Here is a 25758-nt window from a genome sequence, read left to right as displayed (position 1 = left end):
TGTGTGTGTTTTACATGTTTTTATGGCTGAGAAAACATATCAGTTTAAACGCAGATTCAAATACTGCCACTGTGGCCTCAGTACGCGGGAACCCAAAGATTGCAAAGCACGGGGATATTGCTGTGTTCGCATTGAGGTGCACATGCGAAGAGCTATTTTCTAAAATTGCAAATGTGAATTCACTTTTAAACTTGTTGTTGTGTTTACCCGTTTTGTGTGCAAAACGGACTCTAACAAATGACGCACGACAAATCGTGTTTTCAAAACCTATTTATTAACATGGACATGATGTTTAAATAGTAGTGGCCAAAAGGTGGCGCCAGAACCTTTAATAAATAAAGGAGGCTGGAAACAGAAAATCACTGGCAGTACTCTTCACTCACCTGTAGTGGCCAGTATTAAATACTTACCTGGGACACCTGTGGACAGAAACAGAAGTTAATCCTGGGAATAAAATACAACTAAAGGAACATAAACGTAAAAATAGAAAATGTTTTCAGCAGGAAGAATATTTAATCAATCCTTTAATAATCTTCCTCTAACTGTATATGGCACCAGTGTTTGGCACAGATGGTGCATCATGCAGAAGTGCTGCCTCTCTACCTTCCTCCTTACCTGCTCTGCCTTTGTCAATCCTGAAATTACATTTGTACATGTAAATAATAAATAAACACCTAAATGAAAATATCAGTTTGTGTGTGCTATTGAAGGTGTGTAGGTCTGTGGTGCTTTTGTACTGTAGTGTAGTTGTGTGTGCTGTTGAAGGTGTGGGGGTCTGTTCACATGTAGGGAACTGGTGAATAGTGTGTTCGAAAACTGCTGTTTTCTGAAATATGTGGCCATCTGGAATGTTTACACAATGATGTAAATAGTCCCAGAAGGACTTTCTTTGATAATTATATGGTGAGAATAGCATGTAAATATGGAGGGTTGCCACTCACCCAGGGATTATATGAGCTCTGCATAAGAACCAACTAGCACTAAGCTTGCAGAAGGATATTTTTGACCTGTTCCCAAAATACAGTATATGCAAAGGACTTGGCTACTGACTCTTTTTTTTTTAGGCTTATTCATGACAAAACTAATTGTGAAGAGCTTTTTTTCTTATTATGCTCTGTGCCAATATTGTGTTGGGTTGATCTAGGAAAGTTACAATTAGTAGTTGATATTTTGCCAAAAACAAATTCTTTGTACAGAATATAAGTACGGCAGAGTGTTTTTTTTAAACAGAATTGTAAAACACTCGTGAAACTAGACGAATGCAATAGTCAACACCAAAACTTGAATTGACCTTCAAAAAAATCTAACCAACTATTATTGGTAGCAGGTGCAAAAGCAAAGATAACTTTACAGTAACTGCTTAACTTGCAGTGGTGCTGGAGGCGGGGCACTGCCCTCCCCTAATCAACTTTGAAGGTTAAACATACTAACCTAAGACTTGAAGGGATTTAAGATAAGGAGTTAAGATTTCTTATATTAATAATTTATGTAAAACAAGCTGAACTTTTGATGCCTCCAGCGAGGGTCTGTTTACTGCGAACTGGTCTGAATTTAAAATTTCAGCAAAATGAACTGCTGTGAGATCAATGAATGGAACTCATCCAGTACTTTCCAGCGGGGTATGACTTAGAAACGCATCAATGTGTAGAAAAAATAATTGCGGTGCTCCCTCGCTATAAGACTCTAGTTTCTAATGCGCCTCGGATAGAAAGTTCCTACAGCATGTCCTCCAATTCCCTATAGTGATTCATGCAGCATTTCTACAGTAAATACAGTACTGGTGTTCAAACTGTGAACATCTTCCGTTTCTGTCTCTCCCTTTTGATACAGTATCTGAACTGAAGAAAAGCTGCGCTGGCACTTTATAACACAGACATCTTATTCAGCATTAATTTTATAAATAAATATTAGGCCTATTACGTGGTTATCTTTCCTAATGTATTTACTGCAAGAGGAGCTGAGGCTTTCTCCGGGAGATGAGATGCTTCAGCTTCGCTCCAGCCCTGCTCCAACAGCCAAACCTGGGGCGAGACAGATCTTCCATTTTTAAAGTGTATTTATTTATTTATTATCAATTTTGCTTTGTTCATAGTGGCTGATCAAGCCAAATAACAGAGTGCTTTTTGACAACCTATATTCATGACAGAGATATGCCTGTGCTACTCCTTTTTTCAAAACGATCAATGTAGTCCAGCTTTGTTGCAACATAAAATGATTTTCGTTTTGGAGGCAGTTACACAGAGGATGCTTTTTATTATGACAAAAGAGTTGACTTCACTGCGGAGGTGGCATCCCATGTGTGCAGACCGGGATATCGACTGTGTGTGTTTTCTTTTCTGTTTTTTTAAATTTGGGGTCCAGGGGCCAGATTCTATAGCTGAAGGTTCATTATAATGAAGGTGTTATAGCAAGGGTGTACTGTATGTGTACTGTATATGTGTGTGTGTGTATGTGTGTGTGTGTGTGTGTGTGTGTGTGTGTGTGTGTGTGTGTATATATATATATATATATATATATATATATATATATATATATATATATATATATATATATATTTATATATACACACACGGCAAAGTTCTGCATTTTTGCACATTTTTAATATTGAATTTGATTAGATTTTTTTGTGGGTTGTAGTATTATACAGAGGGAGTCTGAGAGAAAAAAAAAAATGACACCAAAGTTTGATGCTTATTTCATTTGTTTGGTGTGCAAGGTAATCAAACATGCAATCTTCAGGTGTGAAAAAGTTATTGCCCCCTCTAGTTAACTCAACCCAATTAAAGGGATAATTAGGGTCGGCTGTTTGAATACTTTGGTTAACAATCAGGCCTAATTTGGGCCAGCTCTGCCCAATATAAATCTGACTAACTTTGGCCCTTACCATCAGAGTGAAGTTGTCAGCACACAGGTTCTAGAGGCATATCATGCCACGATCAAAAGAAATTCCTGAAGACCGATGGAAAAAAAAGGTTTTTCAGTCTGGAAAAGGTTACACAGCCATTTCAAAGGCTCTGGGGCTCCACCAAACCACAATCAGAGCCATATTGTCCAAATGGAGAAAGTTTGGGACAGTAGTGAATCTTCCCAAGAGTCTCAAAAATCTCTACCAAAATCTCTCAAAAAGCAAGGCGTAAAATCGTTGAGAAAGTCACAAAGAACCGTAGAACAACATCCAGGGATCTGCAGGCCTCTCTTGCCTTGGCTAAGGCTAGTGTTCATGACTCCACCATCAGAAAGACACTGGGCAAAAATGGGATTCATGGCAGAGTAGCAAGGCGAAAACCACTGCTCACTAAGAAGAACATAAATGCTCGTCTCAAGTTTGCCAAAAAGCACCTGGATGATCCTCAACAGTTATAGAATAATGTTCTATGGACAGATGAGTCAAAAGTGGAACTTTTTGGCCAACATGTGCCCCGTCCTGTCTGGCGAAAACCAAACACTGCATTCCACAGTAAGAACCGTCATGATTTGCGGATGCTTTGCTGCATCAAGACCTGGACGACTTGACATCATTGAAGGAACCATGAATTCTGCTCTGTATCAGAGAATTCTACAGGAGAATGTTAGGCCATCCATCCATGATCTGAAGCAAGACAATGATTTAAAACACACAAGCAAGTCTATATCAGAATGGTTGAAGAACAAGAAATTTTAAGTTTTGGAATGTCCTAGTGAAAGTCCAGACCTAAACCCTACTGAGATGTTGTGGCAGGACCTGAAGGGAGCAGTTTATGCTCGAAAACCCACAAATGTCATTGAGTTGAAGCAGTTCTGCATGAAAGGGTGGGCCATAATTCCTCCATGGAACTGTGAGAGACTGATCAATAACTACAGGAATCATTTGGTTGCAAAATGTTGTGTTAATTCTTCATTCAGGGTCCCTTTTATTTAATATTAGATTTTGGTTGAAGATCTGATAACATTCAGTGTCAAAAATATGCAAAAATGCAGAAAATCAGACAGGGGAAAATTACTTTTTCACTGTATATATATATATATATATATATATATATATATATATATATATATATATATATATATATATATATATGCAAGAGGAGCTGTGCGTATATTATATATATATATATATATATATATATATATATATATATATATATATATATATATATATATATATATATATACTATACATACATACAGTAGTAAAATCAAATGTAAAACCCTATGAATACTATTTTTTTTTTTTTTTTAATTTAGCCTACTGATAATATAAAATAAATCATGCAGCTGCATTGTACACATTAGAGTACAATGCAAATAAAATATAATTTTTAATTGAAACTTAATTAATGTCATGGTTTTTTTATTTTATTTTAATTATTATTTTTAACTTGGTCTAATTAGTAGCCTAGGCAATGAACACACAATAGATCATGGTCCTATGCAGACGGGCACTTGGGTGTAATACACTGATGCAACTGTAAGTGTGGCACTTGTCAGCAGCTTATCTCATTACAATATTTTTTATCGCTCAATTGCGCTCTTACAATCTCTACCCCCTTTTGCAAATTTATGCAGGAACGCCCAGAATTACATATTCATTTAAGGCTAAAGCGCAAATAAGAACTGCGGCTGCAAAGCATTCGTTAACATGACGCTAACAGCTTGCATTTGTTTAGCACATTTCACGCTACACTTCAAACTGGTTTGCATATGGTTTGACAGACGCAACACATCTACCCCTAAGTATAATACTGAAAAGCACATATCATAGATTGGTTATTGTGTATATTTTATCTCTCACTACGTGCCTAAACATGGAATAAGTTTTCATCTTTAAAAGAAAAGAATTGGAATTCAGAATGAAGCGTATTCTTCTAATTGGCCAGGCACCACACTCGTGCTCATTCACATTACACCTGACCTTAAGGTATTTCCAGAGAGGCGAGACGTAATGTACTCCCCTCATGATAATGAGCCCTCAGCCGGAATGATGAATTATTTAAATGGATACACACGCTATTATAACAGCCATTCTTTAATGTGCATTCTGACAGCTTTATTAACCCCTGTCAGGTTCCTATTTACACAATGTCAGGGCTAGCCAGTAGGACTTCACTGAAAAGGCTACCTGGGGCTACAGCAGAGTCTGTGTTTGCTTTGCACGTTGTCCATTTTATTTAAAGTGTTCTTGATGCATAAATGTGCTGTCGCTTGTATTTGGTGTGGTAATGATTGCTGTCTGTTAAGTGCTTGTCCTTGTGAAATTGACCTTCTGTGTTGCATATATTCACAGTGGTGCTAAAATACTTTAACAAGGTAAATATTACCTTTACTGTTAAGATATACATTTAATTTTTCTTTGGGCTGTTTAAATTATGCAATGCAAACAGGGGATACAAATAGGGTAGGGGTGTAATTCTATAATTTAAAAAAAAAAATTAATTCCAGCATTTTCTTTATGCACAGGTCCCTGGTGTAGTCTGGAGCAGTGAACACTTCAGATTGTGAATCATTTTGGCTCATTAAGCAATCACGAGGAGGTGGAAGTTTATCTATGGGACCGTTTTTTTTTTTTTTCTTCTATTGAGCGCCACTAGAAGGCTTGCAGAGATTTACTTGAGGGCTCCAGTCTGGGCAAAAAGCTAATCTGAATTTTAAATTTGAAACAGAGTTTGGGAGTTCCTGAGATAAACCTGTGGTGCTGTTTACTTGTTAATGAAAGACAGAACAGAAGCAGTGACTTAGGGAAGAGAGCATTTTTGGGGAGGCAGAATGTCAGGCAGCAATTGTTAATGAGGTCTAATGGCTAGAACAAATCTCAATTCTTACACGACCTGCAGTGACTTCAGTCCCACAAACTGGAAAAGTTGGGATAAGCAGTAACACACTGATAATGCGAGGTTACATCTCCTCAGGTCAGTCTACAATGATAGCTTACATATATATAATTATATATATATATATATATAATATATATATATATATATATATACGATGACATAGTATATATATATATATATATATATATATTTATATATTTTAAGAAGATAAGGAAATCATTTTTGTAACAAATCATTTTTGTAACTTTATACAAGCACTTTTTTATAATAGATCTGTTCATTCGTACTGTGTTCCTTCACTGTTGCCTTGGAATGGGCTTTACAGCCCATATATTCCATGCTAACAATGTTCATGTCAAATGTCTGTTCAATATACAGTTGCTTTTTTAGCTGTTCTATTTTTTGCTGTTTTATTGTATTGTATTTGGATGGAGTACAATATATCATGGGCAAACTGATGGAAATTAGGTTCTGAAGGCCAGGTGTATTGTGGGCAATAGTGAAATCAGGATCCTCCTTCAAAGTAACTTAACCCCACACTGTAAAATCTACCTCCTGTTGAAGTAACATTAGCTTTGAAACAAAGGGCATACTGTCATATTAAATAGACATCACATTAGAATTAACTATACCTTGCCTGTCATGACTACCCTAGTACTATATGGAAGTCCACAGCCATAAAACAGCTTGTTGAGGGTTTTTCTTTTTTGTTTAAAAGGTTCCATTGAAGCAGAGCCCCAGAGTTTAGTTTGAACTTAAAGTGCACCAATACATGCTTGAGACTGGACATTATAAAGGGAAAATGAACCAGCTGACATTCTAAGAATCATAATATATAACTGATCCTTGGAGACGGTTTAAACACTAACATTTGACAGACGCTAAAACTGTTTTTAGGTCTTTTGGGTGGACAAATTAGATAATGTTCTTATGAGGCAGATTGGAGCCTGCCAACCATGAAGTCATTAATTGCCAGTAGCTCCCTATTTCTCAGGTTAGTTTCTGACTCAACAGAACTCAGTGAGCCATCCAACTGAACAGCACTGACTCTCCAAGTGAGGATGTACCTGAGTTCCCATGTGATAGATTACTGGAAGGGGGTTACAAGGACATGTGCATGAGTTAGCTGAGGTAGTGACAGGAAGCTGGCATGCGTAGAACTCATTACAGGTGGGAGACGAAGCTGACTTAGTGCTGAGGTAAGCTTCCAGCACTTCTGCTGTGTCCAAACCATCACTTGTATAACTTGTACTCTTTAATATGTAGTGCCACAAAATATATATATATACATACAGTTTTACACTGTATATTTACAAGAACTTTTATCTGATATACCCCGATGTAATAACTCTTGTGTTGTTTCCTGTAAAAGTAATACTAGAACTACTGACATCTGGAATGTGATTTATAATGATCAACAACAATATAAACATAGAACAGTTTTGTGAATATCAAACTGTATTTTATTAATAAAAATAACTCATGAGTTAAATGTTTCACATTTATGGAATTGGCCAAGCAAGGATCTGAATCTGTCGTTATCATTTGGTCTCATTTTTATACAGTCTTGTAACTCATTTGGAGATCCTGCTGGGAATGTACTAGCTTGTTTTGATTTAAGCCTGGGCAGCTTCAATTCCCAGGATAGGCTAGCTGAAGCTCCTGTCTATCTGCAGGATAGGTTAAGCTTTTCTTTACTGTTTAAGTTCAGCTATTTTAATTGCACGAGTAGAAAAAACAAAAGCATGTTTTGTAAACCCACTGGGATGAAGATTGCCCACAATTAATCAAGTTGCCATACAATAGATAACATCTGGGATCTGAACTGTAACCTTTACCACTGACACATTCTTGTCAGGTATTAATGGAGATCACCTCAGAGTCACACTGTACATAACTGTTTGGATTCATCATTCAGAACTCATGGATCATGCAGCTAAAGCCGAATTGTGAATGCTGCCTGGTGTCTTTTTGCAGGGAGGAGCCATATCTCACAGCACTTAAGAGACAACATATTGCATTTTTAATTGCATCTGGTTGTGAATTAAGCTGCAGTATGCTATTTGCACTACAATGTTCAATTCAAAAAGCTATTTTCTTAGTTATCCTCCACTGACAGAAGGCTCCTCAAACTTAATTAAGAGTTCCAGATAGTGCGCTGAGATAATCACCAGTCCTTCTGTCACTGCTTCACACCAGAAGTTATGGTCAATAGCATATGGCCATATGAAAGTGATAAATGTTGGTTCATCCTAAGGGAAATGTAGAATTTACATAGTAATAATGTAGATGAAAAAAAGACTTTGTTAAATGTAAACTTTGTTAAGATGTAATAATGCCTCAGGGCAATTTGGGCTTTGATGCTAATCATTTCTAGTGCTCAGATAATCAGCAACATTTGAGCTGGTCAGAGCAGCACAGATGGTATATGAAAATGAATTATACAATTCTCGGTCATTCTCTCATTTGATAAGGCAGTACATCTGACAGTAAATCCCTGTACATCCCATTATATACAAGTGGAACCAAATGAGAGAGATTGTATACAAACCTTGACAAATGCTGGTTTTCATTTAGCCTATAGAACAGGGGACAAGCCTATTACAGTCATGCCCTACTTTTTAGGTGTCTTGTTGGCCGTAGAGCTTAATCCTACTGCAGATACCACCGGTTAGGAAGATGAGAGTGAATCCAATTAAAAACAAATACAGATCATTCTTACAGCACTATTACACTGTGATATAGGTGGGTGTAACATGGTAGAGGCTGAGTAGTGCTTGTATTTCATCTCAGCGGCACACAACACAACACTACACCGCATCCTTGAACACAGGCTGTGATTTTAAGGAAAAAAGACAAGGAAGCTTGGGATTTATCCCACAGAAATGTAGTTTAGGATGTTTGTTTTAAAACAATCAGCTTTTGGATAAAAAGTTTGGCTTTTTCCTCAGGAAATGTGTTCATCCTATTTGTTACTGGTCTTGAAATAATTTTTTTGGAAATCTTCCATAGTTTTACCCTAGTCCATAATTTATGTTTAATTAACACAGATTTATTTGCAAATTGTGCTTTTTTTCCACATTATAATGCCCTAATGACTCTGCTAAATCTCAAATGAGAACTAATTATGAGCCTGGTATTTGGGATTCTGTAACTTTTAGCAGGTCTGAAGTGACTGTGAGCCAGGAAGCACAGGGATGAGAGTTAAAGATGGTTTAATTTAGTGCTTTCTAGACAAAATAACAACAAAAGAGCCAAGTGAAGAGTTTCCGCAAGACCATCTATATTGAATGTAGCATTTCACCCGAGGTTTGTTATAAACCAAGGCAGTGTAAACAGCATAGCATATGAAGACCGGAGATTGCATTTAGATGGGGATAGCTTCAGAGGTTAGGATGGTTATTTTCCTTTTCTTGATAACAGAAGGTATCTTGATGAGTTCTAGACAGTTGGGCTTTATTTCTTCTTGACTGCATATAGAAATGTGTGCTTTAAAACACATTTCTGAAATTGGGGTTCTTTTGTAATTTTTTTCTGGTAAATGTAATTTTCTCTCTAATTAAAAATATATGTTGTCCTGCATTCGATAGCCTTCTGTAATGTATTATAAATGAATCAATAAATCAATATAAACATGTATTTGACTTAATAAAATAACAATACAATATAAATTAGGTGTTTTTAAAATATAATAATAATATTTATATTATCCATAATTGAAAAGGTTGGTTAGTTTTTGGATTAATTGAGAGAATAAACAGTAAGCTTATGAAACCTATTTTTATGATAACTTATATCTTGGAAATTGACTCAAAATAAAAAAGCTATTGCAACAAATAAAGGGTATGACTGTATAATGAGTAATCATATAAATTAAGGTGCTTTCCACATCATGTTACATGTGTTTATCTTAAAGTGCTTTTCACTTGTATTATTACATGCAGAGATGGATTGTTTCATCGCCCATCAATCTTTATGTGGAATAAACAGAGATTAAAGTGTCAGCATCAGAACATACATTATCATTTGAAATCCAACATTTGCATAACGTTGAATGAAACCTATCATTGAGAGGACCTGTTTCAAGAAAGAGCTGTATCAAATACATACAGTGTGGCAGGTAGAAAGATGGAGGTGTTTGACTTGGAGACCGGGAACCTGTTTGTTATTCATGCCACCACCAATACCTGTTCTTTGTTTAATGGAATAGGCAGGAGCTGTGTGGGATCAGTGCATTTAGATGAAATGTCTGCCTACAACAGAAAACTGTATTTTCAAAGCCTGCTCTTCTGTTGCTATAGTAACAGTTTGCGGCTGAACTTTCTGTCACTGAGGACTGAGAAGCTTCTCTTCCAGAAGAGATAAAGAGCATTAGACTCTTAAGACAGTGCAAGAGGTGAGATACATACTGTTAATGCAACTTCAAGGCTTTAAGTAAAGACATTATCCAGCGTGTTAATTAACTGTTATACACAATACAGCCTTGACAAGCATGTAAATAATTACATTCTTGTGATAGGAGGTTGTGGGTAATCTGCCGACAGAGTGGAAAACACACTACACACTATATACAAATGCGTGGGCCTCAGTCCCAGTATAGAAAGGGAATTGGGGACACTTTGTTATAAGATGAATACACAACAGGATAAAGCATTCCATCAAGATGAATAATTCTCTGTTGTAAGTCATTTACATTATCATGTACACATTTACTGAATGTGCTTCACTTATTTATTCGCTCAACCATGTGTACCATTATGAGCTTTACTTCATACATAGCCATAAAATACACAAAACCATACATTTAGAAACATTTTTTTAGACCTTTCTTTGTCAATTTAATTATAACCCAAGGCACACTGACAAAGATTGTGGAAATGAGGGAGAAATCGTGACAGCCATAGTTTGTACAAAGATTGACTCAATTTTAAAAAACAAAGAAAAATCTTCTTCTTGTTTTCCTAAGTAAAGCAATTTCGCTTGAAAATAAGTCCAGAGACTGTGCTCCCAACATTCCTCCAGGATTAAAGCACTAAAAAGAGAGCAATCTGATAACGTAAAGGAGTTCTTAATTTATAGGAGACTAGATTTAATGATTTCAAAATCAGTTAGTGTATCTCTAAAGAACTAATGGCTTCTCTAATAGTTTAATCAATATTGGAGCACAATCAATTACCTTTTCTTGATGCTCTTAAGTTCTAACTGCTAAGTTTTAGGAACCAGATTTCAAGGTAAACATTAAACCTACACAAAACCATTATTTTTGTCTCATTAGAGCAATTAATAATTGCATAATCTAGGTGTACAAGGGTTTAAGGGTTCACTTTCAATATTACTCAGTAAGTATGACATGAACCTCTGACACCAGACAAACACTCCCACTTGACAGTTGACACAACCCTAACCTGGGAATGCCGGAAAAACAGACCTCTTAGTCTGCCTACCCATACAGATAGAGAAGGTGGATGATCTAGTCTTTTGTTTAATATTCGTTTCAACTTTATAAGAATGTGTCTCTTGAGGACCTGAGATATAAACATAACTGATACTCATATAACTAAATGAAGCAACAAAACTTGCTGATAATAAACTGCTACATCCATGTCAAACCAAACCTGAAAGAGAAAAATAGATTCTGGAAGCTTGTGCGTGCAATTCTAGTGCATAACTCTTAAGATATGTATTTTCGGAAAACCACATCATCATTCTGTAGCAATTCTCAAGCATCTTGTGGATTCAAGATGGCTTAAAACCTACGCTTGGGGAGAAAGGGCTTGGTGATCATGTGGAATATAGATTTCTTGTTCACCAAGGTGGAACATCTTCATTAATGAGAGTTTTACAGTGTCTGTAGGCTCTTGTTTATATGAAAAAAGTTCAATGCATGCAGCATCAATAGAATTGTTTTTTTTCTGAAAGAGGCTTTGTAGAAAGAATTATAAATATATATATATATATATATATATATATATATATATATATATATATATATATATATATATATATATATACAAAGAGAGAATAGACATATGTCACTCTCCAGTTAACCAACGCTAAACATCTGTCCCTTAGTGGTTGCGTTTTATAATTTGAGACAAAAATTTCAGAGACGCTCGGCTGACTTTAGCACATTTTGGTTACTCTGCGAGCGTGTTAATTTTTCGATTGTGCACATCCTGTAAAATCACATCAAAAAGCATAACACGCTGTCCAATACGGACTATCGTAGCCAGTGTCGCTAGGTGATAGCATCGGTCAGTCATCAGTCTTTTCACGTCGTGACTTACTCTAAAGCAGGCACTGAATGAGATTCGTGGAGCACATCCACATCACAGCTGACACCACTGGAGAGGCAAGCAGAGAGGACAATCCATTCCAAATAAAGTGACCCTGGCTTGAATATACTAGGTCTTCTCCATCTTGCCCTTCTCCTCTGCAGGTTTTCCTGCCTGACCTCAACAAGAGCCAAACATCGCCACATCATGAAGTGCACCACAGCAGCCATCCTGAGGCCAATGACAGGTCTCTGAAGGTGTATGGTTTTATACAGCTTTTAATAACTCACTTCTACAATGGTTTGCACCTTGTCAGATGAGGTGCAAAGTTTTTGAAGGGTCAGCAACTGCCCAAATGCAAGGCTAAATCCTTGCATCTCATTATAATGTTTGCACTTGCTTAGTAGTCCAGATCCCTGCTGAATTCCATGTTCTTTTCTTCATTTGAATACATTTCAATATCCTTAAAAACGATTCATGGTGGCAAAGTGCTCATTTGAAAGCAGGTGCAGAGCGCCAGTGAAAATCATTCTTTATATACGTTGCATTTTTAGTGACCGCTAAGTCCCACTTAAACCAGCTAAACACGTTTTTTGGCAGCAATATGGGTGTTTTGCAGCCGCAAATCACTTTACATGATTCCTTACACTGGCTCCTTAGTCTTAAGTGCTGTTGCTAAGAACATTTGTGACACTATAAACAAACACTGGAAGGATAGCGGAAGACTTGACTGTTTTCTGTCCTTTCTGCGTACTCGTCTGTAACGCTTTCCCAAATAACATATTATAGGGTAAATTTACCGGTACTTCCTGCACTAAAGCAGGAGGCGATTAGGGAGGAGTCATATATCCAGACCACTAGAGAAAGCTACCACGCTGTATAGCCTATTGTATAAACTAAATCTGTGGAGAATGGTAGAGATATCTGTGTGTGAATGTGAGAGTCAGTCGACTCAAGCAGTAGGCAAAGGACAAACACTGGTTCATGTCGGGTTGCAGGTAAGAAGACAGTGTGCAACAGGTTGCGGGTTCGAGTCGGGTCCTGTAGTAGTGGGTCAGGGTGGGAAGACGGTCATAAAAATCGAACCTGTGCAGGACTGTGTTATAAGGTGTGATCAGCTCCCTCTATTGGTAAATAGTGGTGATGTGTTCACAGTGTTTCAGTGATCACAGCCAGCAGACTCATAATTTGTAGCCCAAGATGGCTACCCTGGTCTTAACATGTCATTTTCATTTTGTGATTTTAACACAAACTGTTTTTTGTCTGCAAAAAGTTCCTTCTGGGGCCAAGCAATTTGAACTACAGAAACGGATTGCTCTTGCCTATTCGCTATTCACAGGCCTAGATGAGACTTCCTGATGCTATTGTAGGTCAAAGTTAGGGCTAATCGGGGTTTGTGAAACCAGCCGTATAACTCACATTGCAGATTTATACTGCAATGTCACCACATGGCTCGTCGTTGTGCAATGTATGAACAATTTAAACCACTGGAGCCCCCTGGTACACCTTTGAAAAAGGCATCCTTGAGCTGTCAAAAAACGAATGAGTATTGAGCTTCTTCACAAAAAGTGCATTGCTGTTGTATTATGGGCTATAGTTTCACTTTGAACATCTTAAAGGACACAGAAGAAAGTGAATTCATAACATATTTTGCACCCCGTCGGGCATTGCGGTTACATAAACTGAACTGTATTCTTGTGCTGTTTTCATCTACTGTATTGCAGATCATATGAAACCCCAGACTAATAAACTTATCATGCATAACAATGTACACTTTTGATATAAGTTCAGTTTCCATGACTACACTCCATTCGTTACCCACCCCCCGCCAGCAGCCTCTAAAGTGGTCCAGACCATCTGCTATTCAAAGCCCTAGGCTTTGACCCCATCTTCCCCCGTGTTGGGGTCAGCTTCCTTTCAGGGAGCCCTGAGTCTGCTATAGGGATACATAAACGTGTGGGCTGGTTGAAGTGTGTACAGCCTAAGGGAAGATGCAGTATGTGAGGAAAATGCCCTTTAATATGGCAACAGAGCAGCAAAGAGATCATTTCCATAACATTACTTTTGCAAGCACCCTTTGAAAACATAACGGTGATTAAGGAACTATTTAAAATATTTACCTCTTCATGTTGTTATAGATACAGCACAAAGGAGCAGTCAATGATTGAGCTAAGTGTAAAAAAAAACAAGCATGTGTGATTTCAAAAGACTAGGTGACATACCTTAAACAAAAAACAAACAAACAAAAAAACCCTTCTCTTTTGACACTACATCATTCTGGAATTACTGGCTGATTTGAAACCTCAATGCAGGGGTTACCAGGATAGATTACAATTATAAAGAGAAAGAAATAACTACAGTCATTAGTGATTGTCTGTTGTATTCCATATACAAGCAACAATACAAGACCATAAAAAAGAATCTGCTAGTTACCTTTCAATAAAGTATCACAAACTCTCCAGTTGTGATGGAGTTTTGATTTCTCCTGGGATGAGATGGTTCTCAGATGTGTGTCTGTGTGGCATGTTGCTGGCAGTTTCCACATATTGCTTTTCTTGATAATATTTTTCCCGGGAGCCCAATGTGGAGGCCTTTCAAAACTTCATAAACTTTTCATTAATTTTCCAAATATACAGTAGGTGCAGCAATAGAACAGAGAATCAGTCTTCTATAAACGATTTTACCTTCCTTATTACTGTATTACATGTTATTTGTAGTATGAACTCTCATATAACAACACCAATACTCACAACACTATTTAATATGGGGTATATTTTGCTAAGTATGAAGGTAAAAGCAAACTTTGTTAGTGGAATAAAACAATTTTAACAGCAAAGGATTAGCAAGTCATAGCTGGAAGGAGCAGTTCAATTATTGCGCTGGCTTCAAAATGGGTCCTGGGTTCTGATGGAACAGCACTCATGTGAAATGTTTTGACAAAAGGGTGTTATTGTAACTACTCCAGAATTCAATGCCGTGCAATGTAAGGCTTAAAAGAAATCTAAAAAAACAAACTTCTGAAGCCTGAATTTGTGCTGTGAATGTGACTGTAAAAATTGATTTATTTATGTAGGGAGATATTTGGGAGTCTCTTTTGATCTACCCCTTGGAATCTGCAGTATGCTAATAATTTTATAGCTAGACTCCTGAAACACCCTTTCTGTGGTTTTTTAATGTATTTATTAAAAAAATAAATGCTGTTTCAAACACTCTCCAAAATGATTTCAGTTTTCAGAATTTCAGAACAGATTTAAGGCCCAAAATGTCTGTGATTTTTGTGATCTACCATTGCTTCCTGATATGTGACAGCCTTGAGTTATCTTTTGGTTCAGTGCAGGGACACTGCCTCATTACTAAGTGTAGTTCTTTTCCTGTTTTGCAGGTGATTCTCATCCTGACGAAGCTCTATGACTTTAACCTGGGAAGTGTCACTGAGAGCTCTTTGTGGAGGTAAGATGAAAGTCTAGCAAGTGCAATAGCACATTAATCTTGCTTGATCATTAGATCTTGCTTGATCGTTAGATCTTGCTTGTACATTAGATCTTGCTTAATCTTGCTTGTACATTAGATCTTGTTCAATCTTGCTTGATCGTTAGATCTTGCTTGTACATTAGATCTTGTTTAATCCTACTTGATCATTAGATCTTGCTTGATTGTTAGATCTTGCTTGTACATTAGATCTTGCTTAATCTTGCTAGTACATTAGATCTTGTTCAATCTTGCTTGATTGTTAGATCTTGCTTGTACATTAGATCTTGCTAAATCTTGCTTGTACATTAGATCTTGTTCAATCTTGCTTGATCATTAGATCTTGCACGATCAGTAGATTTTTAAACCGTCACAGACAACGCAGGTCCTATCAAAGGTGGCACTCGGTATGGCTTCAACATCTGTTGTAGCTTTTTAAAAGGGTTTTAAAACATATCTTACAAGCAGAGTAACATTGCAATGCATCGTGATATGCAGAATTGTAAAATGCCTATGGAACTGAATTATTGAAGGTACAGCCCATAATGCATACCCAGCAGTTCAGTGTCACTTATACAATACATTATTTTTTACTTAACAGACGAGTGCACCCGACACAACCACCCTCTTCTACAGCACGTCATATTCCTTCGAGGCTTGCATTCAAAGCTATAACCAAGCCCAACCTTCATTAGCAGTCTTAGCAAATCATTGTTGTCGGGTTAGAAACAAATCGTCTCTGTCTTATTATAGATCAATGCCCCTGCCTTTAAACGATAAAGTGAATAAATAAATATTGTAATGTTTAATTCCACCCATGTGCACTGGACTGAAAGATAAGCGCTCAAGGTAAAGTATATTTCAGACCTCTGGATGCTTTTTCATACATCAAAGAATTGCATCTTTTGAAAACTTTTCAAAGCAGAGTTGACATGCAGATCAATAATAAGGTTATTAAGCAGGATTTGACAGGGCTCAGGTCCATATTGGCACCATACCCAGTGCTATGATTTTTTTTTTCTAGTCTGGACAGAGGCAAGATCAAATGAATTCATTCTACATGCTCAGTCACTCACTCAATCTTAGAGTTATCATGCTGCTTGGGGTCAACAGGGTTATATGAATCCCACTGCTTGTTTAGCAAGCTGGCAATGTGTGTTTGTCCTGTCTGTCTGGACAGACAGAAAGACATCACTCATATATATTAATTTAAATATTCATTACTAAAAATCAGAACTCTATTTAAAATGGCAAGATATATATATATATATATATATATATATATATATATATATATATATATATATATATATATATATACCCAAGCCTTGTGGTGTCTGAACACATTTGCTGTTGATTGTTGGATTTTTCATCTAATCATCCTCAAAATTCATTATTATAGCTTATTTTTCAAAAGGTATGAGTAAACAGTGTACCTTGGTAAAAAAGTATTAGATTATACATTAGATTGTTGATTTATTAAAGCAGTACCACTGCAAAACAGAATTGGGTTCTAGCAGATACAAGACCCTAATTGCAGTTTACATGGGATTTGTCTAGTTTATTTCTAATTAGCATATACTTTTCACTCCATAGCTCTTGTTTTAATGGCACAGTCGTAAATAACTTTTTATTAGTTTATTGTGATCACTAGGCCTCTCAATAAGTGTTGTAGACTGTCACTTGGTTTGGCAGACTGACGGTATCTTCAAAAGCACAAAAGCAGTTTTGAATATTGAAATGTTATTATTCTTCAAGTCTTTCCACAATTTGGCAATCAAAAGAACAACCATAGGCAGTCACTGAAACAACAACTGAAAGTAGGACATTTTAATTTCCCAGCATTGCATCTGTGTGCCTTATCTACCAAAGACAATTTAGAATGAGCAAACCCGGTTCCACTCCTAGCACAAGATGACTAAGCTTAGGCACAGGTCCTAACAAATACTCTACAGCAGGTCTGGCCCTCGGAAAGGCACTGTAAATCCTTATACTTATAACACAAAAAGAGCGTCCCATAGATGCTGCAAGGGAAAACCTAAGCAACGGATGGTGCCAAGCTGCTGAGCCTTGGAGGCTGAAGTTCAGCTTGACTGGTCTCCAATTTATCTGCAGAGGTTACTGTGGTGCTGTTAGTTAAACCAACCCAAGATGATTTATCTGCGTAGCCTATGGGAGTGAAAGGGACAATGTAGCTCTCCTTTTGGTTTCCCAGACAAGATCTGCAACTTTACTGTTTTTTAAAACTTTTAAATCTTTAAAACTTTAACTGTAACATTAGCATGTTTCCATGCTATTTATTTAATATACATTGTACTATATGTACATTGTAATGTTACATCCCTTGACAGGTACAATCTAGGTATTCTATTATGTCATTACTGCAGCTTGTATTGACTCAATAAAGCTTCTCAGTTGTATTGTGCCCTCTGTGCTTCCAGATATGCTGATCTGTAAATGTCTCATATTTGTGGGGGGCAAGATTAAAAACAGATTAAAACATCATATACATCATATTAATGAAACTCATATCTGCTGTGCAGTTGATCAAAATGTAGCACAACTGATGCTTGAATTAATATTTTCTTTAGATGATCTAACTGTTGATAAGATAAGGTTACACCTTATGAGAGGTATAAAGATATAATTGGGAATCATTGTATATCTAGCCAAAGAAGCTCTACCATAACACAAGCAGGTACAAGCACATGTTCTGTTCATCAGCCTCAGATTTAATAATCTATCTGATTTGTTTTCCTTTTTACAAGACTGTGCTTTGCAGAATAAACAACAACCTTAAAAAAAGGTTTTCTGTGACATTCTGATTACATTGTTAAAATAATGATATCATTGTATGTAATCCCAAAAGACTGGAGATTTGTCACAGATAATTGCAATTAGCATGGTGATTTGAAGACGTGGTTCTATTGGCCTGCTTGCTACCTTGCTAAATAACACAGGTTCCTCCATTGTCAGGTGTCTTTAAATGTCCTAAAGCAGGCTTATTGAGGACTGGCTTCTTCATCCAAACAGAAACTAAAAGCCTTTTTATTAAATGAGCAGATGAGTCGTTATCATATATAGCAGTCTTTAATTAACTGCGTGGACAGCACTATTCTGGAATGGGCTCACATTTAACCCTTGCAGTAGGCCTTGCTTAAGAGCCAGCATTGAACTGCCAGCACACATATGGGTTGATAGTGCTGGCATCTTCTCTTTTCACTTCCTGTGTTACAGGGGATTTCCATCCAATATCCCCTCTATCTTCTCTGGCATAAGTTTAGACAATAACTACAAACACTGACTTCAGAACGGGTCAATCAAAGCATTCTCGTTCCAAGGACAGGTGATGGTCAGATGGATAAATAGGGTCAACAGTTGTAGCCTCAGCTGAAGCAATGAATCCAAAAACAAATATCTAAGAACCTCCGGGAGCTTGTAACTGTCTTCACCGAGAAGTGGTTTGGTATAGGATTGATATATTTCATTCAGTTGTATCATGTCTTTTTCAGTCAAAGGAGCACATACGCACGCACAGGTAGAAAAATATAAAGGTTTATATAAAACTAGTGACACGCGAATCCTAATACAACAGACTGCAGGTTCGATGAGATGCAGTGTTTCAGGGAATTCAATTTAAGACTTTTATTATGTTTCATGAGCGACACATAACTCAGGTCCCTTCTGTAGCAGTATCAATCCTATACACATATAGTGTTTAGTGTACCTCCTCTACATCGATAACATAATAAAGGAGGAAAGGAAAAACCCAGCATGAGTCCTCCATTTACACCCAACTCCCTCTATCTGCCGTCTCATTAGAACCTTGCGTGACCTTTAGTCTATCAGACAAGACACTGTCATTGTCATCTGCCATTTTATATGCAAACAGCCATTACTTATTTTTGTTGAAATATAATTGTAAAAAACACAAAGCGAAGACTGGACAAAGCATTTTTAGTACACTACAAATGGGATGAGTGAGTCTAATGCACATGTAAAATAATAACTCATAATTGCTTACAGAGTGGAAAAGGATACAGCACCCAGTGGCAGTCGACAAACAGCGTTTTTTTGTTTATGTCTGTCTTTCCTGTACCTACTTGTACTCCTTTTTCCTTTGCTACATATTAAAGACACTTCATTTGATCTTACTGTGAAAAATCTTGTGCATCTCATTTCAAAGCTTTTCAAAAATGGATTACAGGTGAGACTTAATGAGTACATCTGTTGAGTAAGACTCTTGAAAAGAAGTGTAAAACAAAATGTCAGGAAGTGGCTATAAATAGAATAAAACATTGCTCCTTTCTTTTCTGCTAGGAAAGCGTTAATAGTTGCATTGTATTTGTTTCTCACATTGTGTGTTTAAATATGTTATCAAATGTAATTTTAGGGGAAATGTTCAGAATCAGCCTTTGTCAACATCAGATATTACATCAGTTCCTGTTTCCATGTCAACTAGTTGCAACCTAAATTTTGCAACAGCATGACATGCTTGTATCTGGGACTTGACATTATTAGCAAAATAACCTGGGAATTATGCAGCGATAGACACTGAATCATGCACATGTCTACCTGGTGTACTAGAAAAGTTTGTATAATTAGCCTTCTGTATGTAGTACATCAAAGAATAATGAATGGGCCAGATGGTACACCATACAGCACTCTAATGTAGGCCATTGGAGTTATCCATTACAGAAGATATGGCATGCTATTGGATGCGATAGATGTAACATGTTATTTTTGTGAGGCAGAACTTATTTACAGTCAAAGTAATTGTGGTAATTTCAGGTTATTATTATTATTATTATTATTATTATTATAGTAGTAGTATTAATAATAATACTTAATAAATATAATACTACTACTAATAATAATAATAATAATAATAATAATAATAATAATAATAATAATAATAATAATAATAATAATAATAATAATAATAATAATAATAAATCAGAAAATTTGACAATTTAGATCAAGATATTTATAAGCAAGATATACCAAAAAAATTATTTAGGTTTTGTTTTACTTGCCTTTTACAGCTGGAAAATACATTTGATTCTGACTTTGTGTTATGATTAGTAGTACAATTAAGATTGCACTGCTAAACCTAAAAATGATTTATTTTTTAACTTTGGCATTGTGTCATATATTCTATGCATGGGATGACATCTATACCCAAGATAAGGAGCACTGCAATGTTTTTTTTACTAATTCCTCACAGTGGTTGGTTGATACTGTATCTCATGGGTGCAATTGTGCAGTTTAAATGTAGAGAACTCATCATACGAATACTGTCATGCTGTGCTGTATTACTAAATTTGAGATAAGCTTCATATTAGCATGATGAAAACAGTGTGCATGTAGTTTACAATTCATTGTGACAAGTTCGCATTCAGAATGATATTTCTCGTGATGTTATGCAAATGAAGGAGGAGCTTTGAAGATGAGTACAGGGTCGTAATAAATTAGGTTTTTGCACTGCGCTTTATATACTCAAAAGACTGCATGAGTTATTCAGCAGGAGAGTGTGAAACTAGCAAAGTAAGACTCATGGTTGTGATGCATGTAATAAGTTATCGTTCTCAGTTTTAATGATTACAAAAACTGGATAACATATTGAAATCTAATCATCTGTACATTAGGGCACGTGTTGATTTTTTAAAAAACACTGCAGTCTGGTCAATCAAAAAAAATAACCCAGCAATATACAATATATTTGAAGTTACCTTCCATTTTAATGTTTTTGATGTGTTTGTTTAAAGTCTTCTGGAATAGTAGTTTATCTGGTACATTTTGAAATGTGGATGAAAGCAACAACTCACGTCCTCCACACATGTCAACAGCATGGTGGCTTTGTATTCAACTTTCTGTCAAGTTTTAACATTTGTCCTTCTGTCCTATTTGGCCACACTTAAAAGATATCCTACAGAAAAGTGAAATATGAAACCGAATTATGTAATTTCCATTATTCAACACCTCACTCATACTGAGCACACGGTAAACAGAGCTTCAGCATGGGGTGGGACGGAAAGAATTGCTCTTCCAATTAAAACCAGGGCTCAGAATACGTCACCTGTCATTGCTAGTACCGTAGTTAATAGCAGATAGGAGTTCATAATGAAGACTCCTCCTCTGAGGAGCCTGCTGTTAATATAGGAATGTTGAATTCAGGGTTTTGGTTAAAATGTCATTTATATATATATATATATATATATATATATATATATATATATATATATATATATATATATATATATATATATACACACACACACCCACTCGATATATCGCGGGTGTCGGGGTCCAATATAAATCTGCTATATATCGAGGGCCTCGATATAGTGAGAGACCCATAGAAAAACAAATTGGCTAATAACAAATACCTCTACGCAACCTGCTTTTTCTCATTTTTTGTATAAAAATCAGCACGCCTTTTTTTCGTACATCGGAAAAATTTGCTTCTCATCAATTTCAGTCTCCAACTCATTTCATGAGTCTTCCTCTCCTTTCTCAAATGCACAAACCAATCCAAGAATCCACTCCCAACATAGGCTTGTTGCTAGGGAGCTGACGTCACTGCCTGAATTTCGCAAGTGAATTGCTGCCACACGTGAACACTTCATTTGGCTATAAAAAAAAATACTCCAAAGCGATTAACTTTCTTTTTTTAAATCAGCATATAAGTGCGTCTGTACTACATTTTGACCTGTGACCTGTACTGTACAATAGGAGGTAGGACAAAGTCAGCGTTGCATTGTTATTTTGATTTAGTTGCTAAAATCTAGTTTTCAGCAATGGAGGCAAAATACCAAAAATGGACGACAAAGCAAAAAAGTATATTTTGGCTGAGGATCATGTCAAGACACTTCCCAAAGAAACTTTACATGCAGATAGAGGTAAATTGTTTTGCACATCTTGTAATGTGACTTTGGAGAAAATACGGTTGATTGCTATTTAGCTTAAGTATCACAGATAAAATGAAAGGCTACTATAGAGGTTGCTAAACAGAAGTTAAAACAGACAACAGCTTTCTGAAACAGAAACTTGGAAGTCAGCGCAGAGTAAAAGCATTCCTGTTGGTTGTAGCCAAGTTAAATCAATACTACAGGTATGATCCTGCACAGACACCTTGGTTCAAACTGTTGCTTACTTTTTAAACGCGGTAAGAATTTTAGACCTGTACTCAGTACTAATAAAATAAATTCCTGGATGAGACAAACAACATGACAACAAACATGCTGAATATATGGTCTTTATTAAAGAATGCCAGATGCCCTTGGGTAAGCGAGTTTTGGAAGTGTTTCTAATCGGTTTCCGCATCTTATAACCTGGTTAAGCTTTGCCTTACACTTCCAACCAATTGACATGCAGTCTCGATGTATGGGCAAGTCTTCACACCACAGAAACAGAGAATGTTGCCAGCAACTGCTAGGGGATATTTTACTCAGTTTTAGTAAGGAAGCAAGTACCACTATTTTTAAGCTTTTATAGTGCTCTGAAATATTATCTACTTAGGGTTATGAAATCTTTAAACAGGTCCGTGAAATGTCAGCAAAATCCTAATTTTATTCCATAACCTACTCGGTGATTTAAGTAAACCCCTACTTATAATTGACGTATGCAACTTTGATAAATTAGAAAGCCGCCAAATTGCTAGACATACTGAACACATACTACTTTCTACTTGAGCAAACTGATTTGATTATAGGGTAAATGGCAGTGTCTTACAGCCGCTCAGCTGCAACTCACATGTGCCTATTTTTAATATAATGGGAAGAAATTGTAAATGAAACGATATTATTTCTGTGACAAATTGTGTTTGAATGATTCAGTACATTAAAGTAATGTTTGGCTTACTGTTTAATATATGGTATGTGATTGTAGTGTATAATATGTGTATGATATGCTTCTAGTATGTTGTACTGTATATAATAATGTGGAGCTTGACTAACACTTTGCATGTTACCTATTCTCATCAACAGGGATATAACTCTAACCCAAACTCTAAACCTAACCCTAATCCTTTTCTGATACCATTGTGTACATATATCATGCATAAAGATGTACACGTTAAGTGCATTGCAATTATGCATAATAACATTGTAATTATATGTAAGTACTACCACTAGGTGGCTATTTGGATGATAATAAGAGTTTGTAAACTTGATTTTAAGGGACAGGGTTTTCTGCTGACAAAAGAAAAAAATGCAGTGGTGAGTCAGAAAGCATTAGTGTTGCAGTCTGTGTGAGTGCTTGAGTAATGCCTTCTGAAATAAGGTGGCAGGGAGGGATCCCGCAGGAAGAGTGGGGCACCCAGCTGCATCAGTGGAGTGCCCCCTGCTATTCCTTCAATGCATGGAACTTGCCAAAGAAGTTCATTACCAGGGTGTGGAATGACATCCTTTCAGATTGTATTAAATGTTTTGTGTGCTTGAAGCCAATGTGACTTTTACAGGTCAGTGGAAACAGTAAGACTGGGATGCTGATTAAAGCAACAACTGATGTGAGTGATGTGTGTAGTCTTTATACAAATAAAACAACAGCCCTGTTAACAAGCTATACAAACCGACTACAATCACATCTCCATGCTTTCACAGTTGTCTGGATCCCAAATGGATATTTTCTTTTCTTCTTTTCAATGCTAGAGTAATACAATTAAACATTCTCTAGAAATCTGTATTGATCCCTGATCTATATATATATATATATATATATATATATATATATATATATATATATAGAGAGAGAGAGAGAGAGAGAGAGAGAGAGAGAGAGAGAGAGAGAGAGAGAGAGAGAGAGAGAGAGAGAACATGTCTCCTTGAAATCCAAACCTTGTTTACCCATATGGGATGCCTAGTTGTGATAGAGGTATATGTGAGCATAATTCAGTTTTGTACGGTCAATTTACTGTTTGTATTAGATTTGTACAGTACTAATCATTATCTGAACACTTAAGGAAAGTATGAAGTAACAGCATGGATAATTGATTGAGGCTGAAAACAGTTATTTTAAGTGGCAGATTAGGATTGCACATGCACTATAATGAATCAACAGTGTCAGTGGATAACATTTAGAAGCCTTTTGTTGAACAAATAAAGTTTCCTATGGCTTCAACATATCTTTACCAACATGTGGTGGCCATTGGTTAATGTCCAAGTCAGCAGACACACAACCAATCTTGTCGAGAAGTTTAAATTGAGTGTTTTACATTGCAGCATGACACCGTTTATCCATTATTATCATGTATCCATTATTATCATTTATCCATTATCAACCCACCCAGCCTTGTTTCACGGAGACATTGGCTGTACTGTATTTTTATTTTCGTGCTTGCTGTTCAGGTACTGATATATCTGCCTCTGTATATAAGCTTCCAAATGATGACACTGAGACTCACATGTGGTGTAGAAAATATTGATATATATATATATATATATATATATATATATATATATATATATATATATATATATATATATATATTATATATATATATTTGCCAAGTCTGTTTGTGGTAAAAATAGGACACAATACAAGACCAGTATCCTATTTGGGGATTATTTTCTGCAGAAGTGCTTCTGAAAGGAGAGGATCTTCAGGCAAACCACCATTAGCTCCAGTAACCCCACTCCAAGTGGGGTACATACACATGGGTAAATAGGGTAAAAAAACTGCTTTATAAGAGTTACTTATTGCAAGTGTCTAAATGTTTAAGTGCCACTGTGATTATATTTAACAATAGGGTTCCTAGAGGAATGGTAACTGCAGTAGCATGGAGACTGACAAGGGATATAGTCTGTGCTTGCATTAAGCATGTAATAAAGTGACAGCTAGGTGTCAAGTGTGTGTATGGGACTGCTGCTTCTGCCTGGGGTTATCAGTGCCTCTTCTAATTAAAAACTGTATTTTCCATGGAAGAAAGCTCGTTTTGAGGGCTCCAGGGTTAGGGTAGAGGTCCTTCCCCAGGACTGAGGTGGTGGCAGGGTTATCATCCCCCCCCCCCCCCCCCCCCCCATAAAAAAACCCTGACATATACAGTATTAGCAGAATTTCATATCTTTGTTAATTATGCAATTATTTTAGATTTGTGATTCCATTTGTATACATTGTTACAAGAGGGTTAAAATGTTCAGAAAACATATACAGTATATATCTTCAGCCTCTGTTTGGCAAGGCACAAAGTAATTTATTATTAGATA

General features: G+C 36.4%; 1 protein-coding gene across 1 annotated transcript in view; it reads left to right on the top strand.

The window, feature by feature from the left end:
* Positions 1-25758, top strand: part of LOC121325192 (VPS10 domain-containing receptor SorCS3-like) — a 133460-nt gene that overhangs the window by 23664 nt on the left and 84038 nt on the right. Inside the window, exon 2 of the mRNA XM_041267524.1 lies at positions 15468-15535. Within this exon, the coding sequence (XP_041123458.1) occupies positions 15468-15535 (68 nt within the window). The remainder of the gene's footprint in view (positions 1-15467; positions 15536-25758) is intronic.

This window comes from Polyodon spathula, chromosome 13 (genome assembly GCF_017654505.1).
Source record: "Polyodon spathula isolate WHYD16114869_AA chromosome 13, ASM1765450v1, whole genome shotgun sequence".
Taxonomy (NCBI): Eukaryota; Metazoa; Chordata; class Actinopteri; order Acipenseriformes; family Polyodontidae; genus Polyodon; species Polyodon spathula.
Note: the sequence above shows the minus strand (reverse complement) of the source record. Positions and strands in the feature narration are given on the sequence as shown.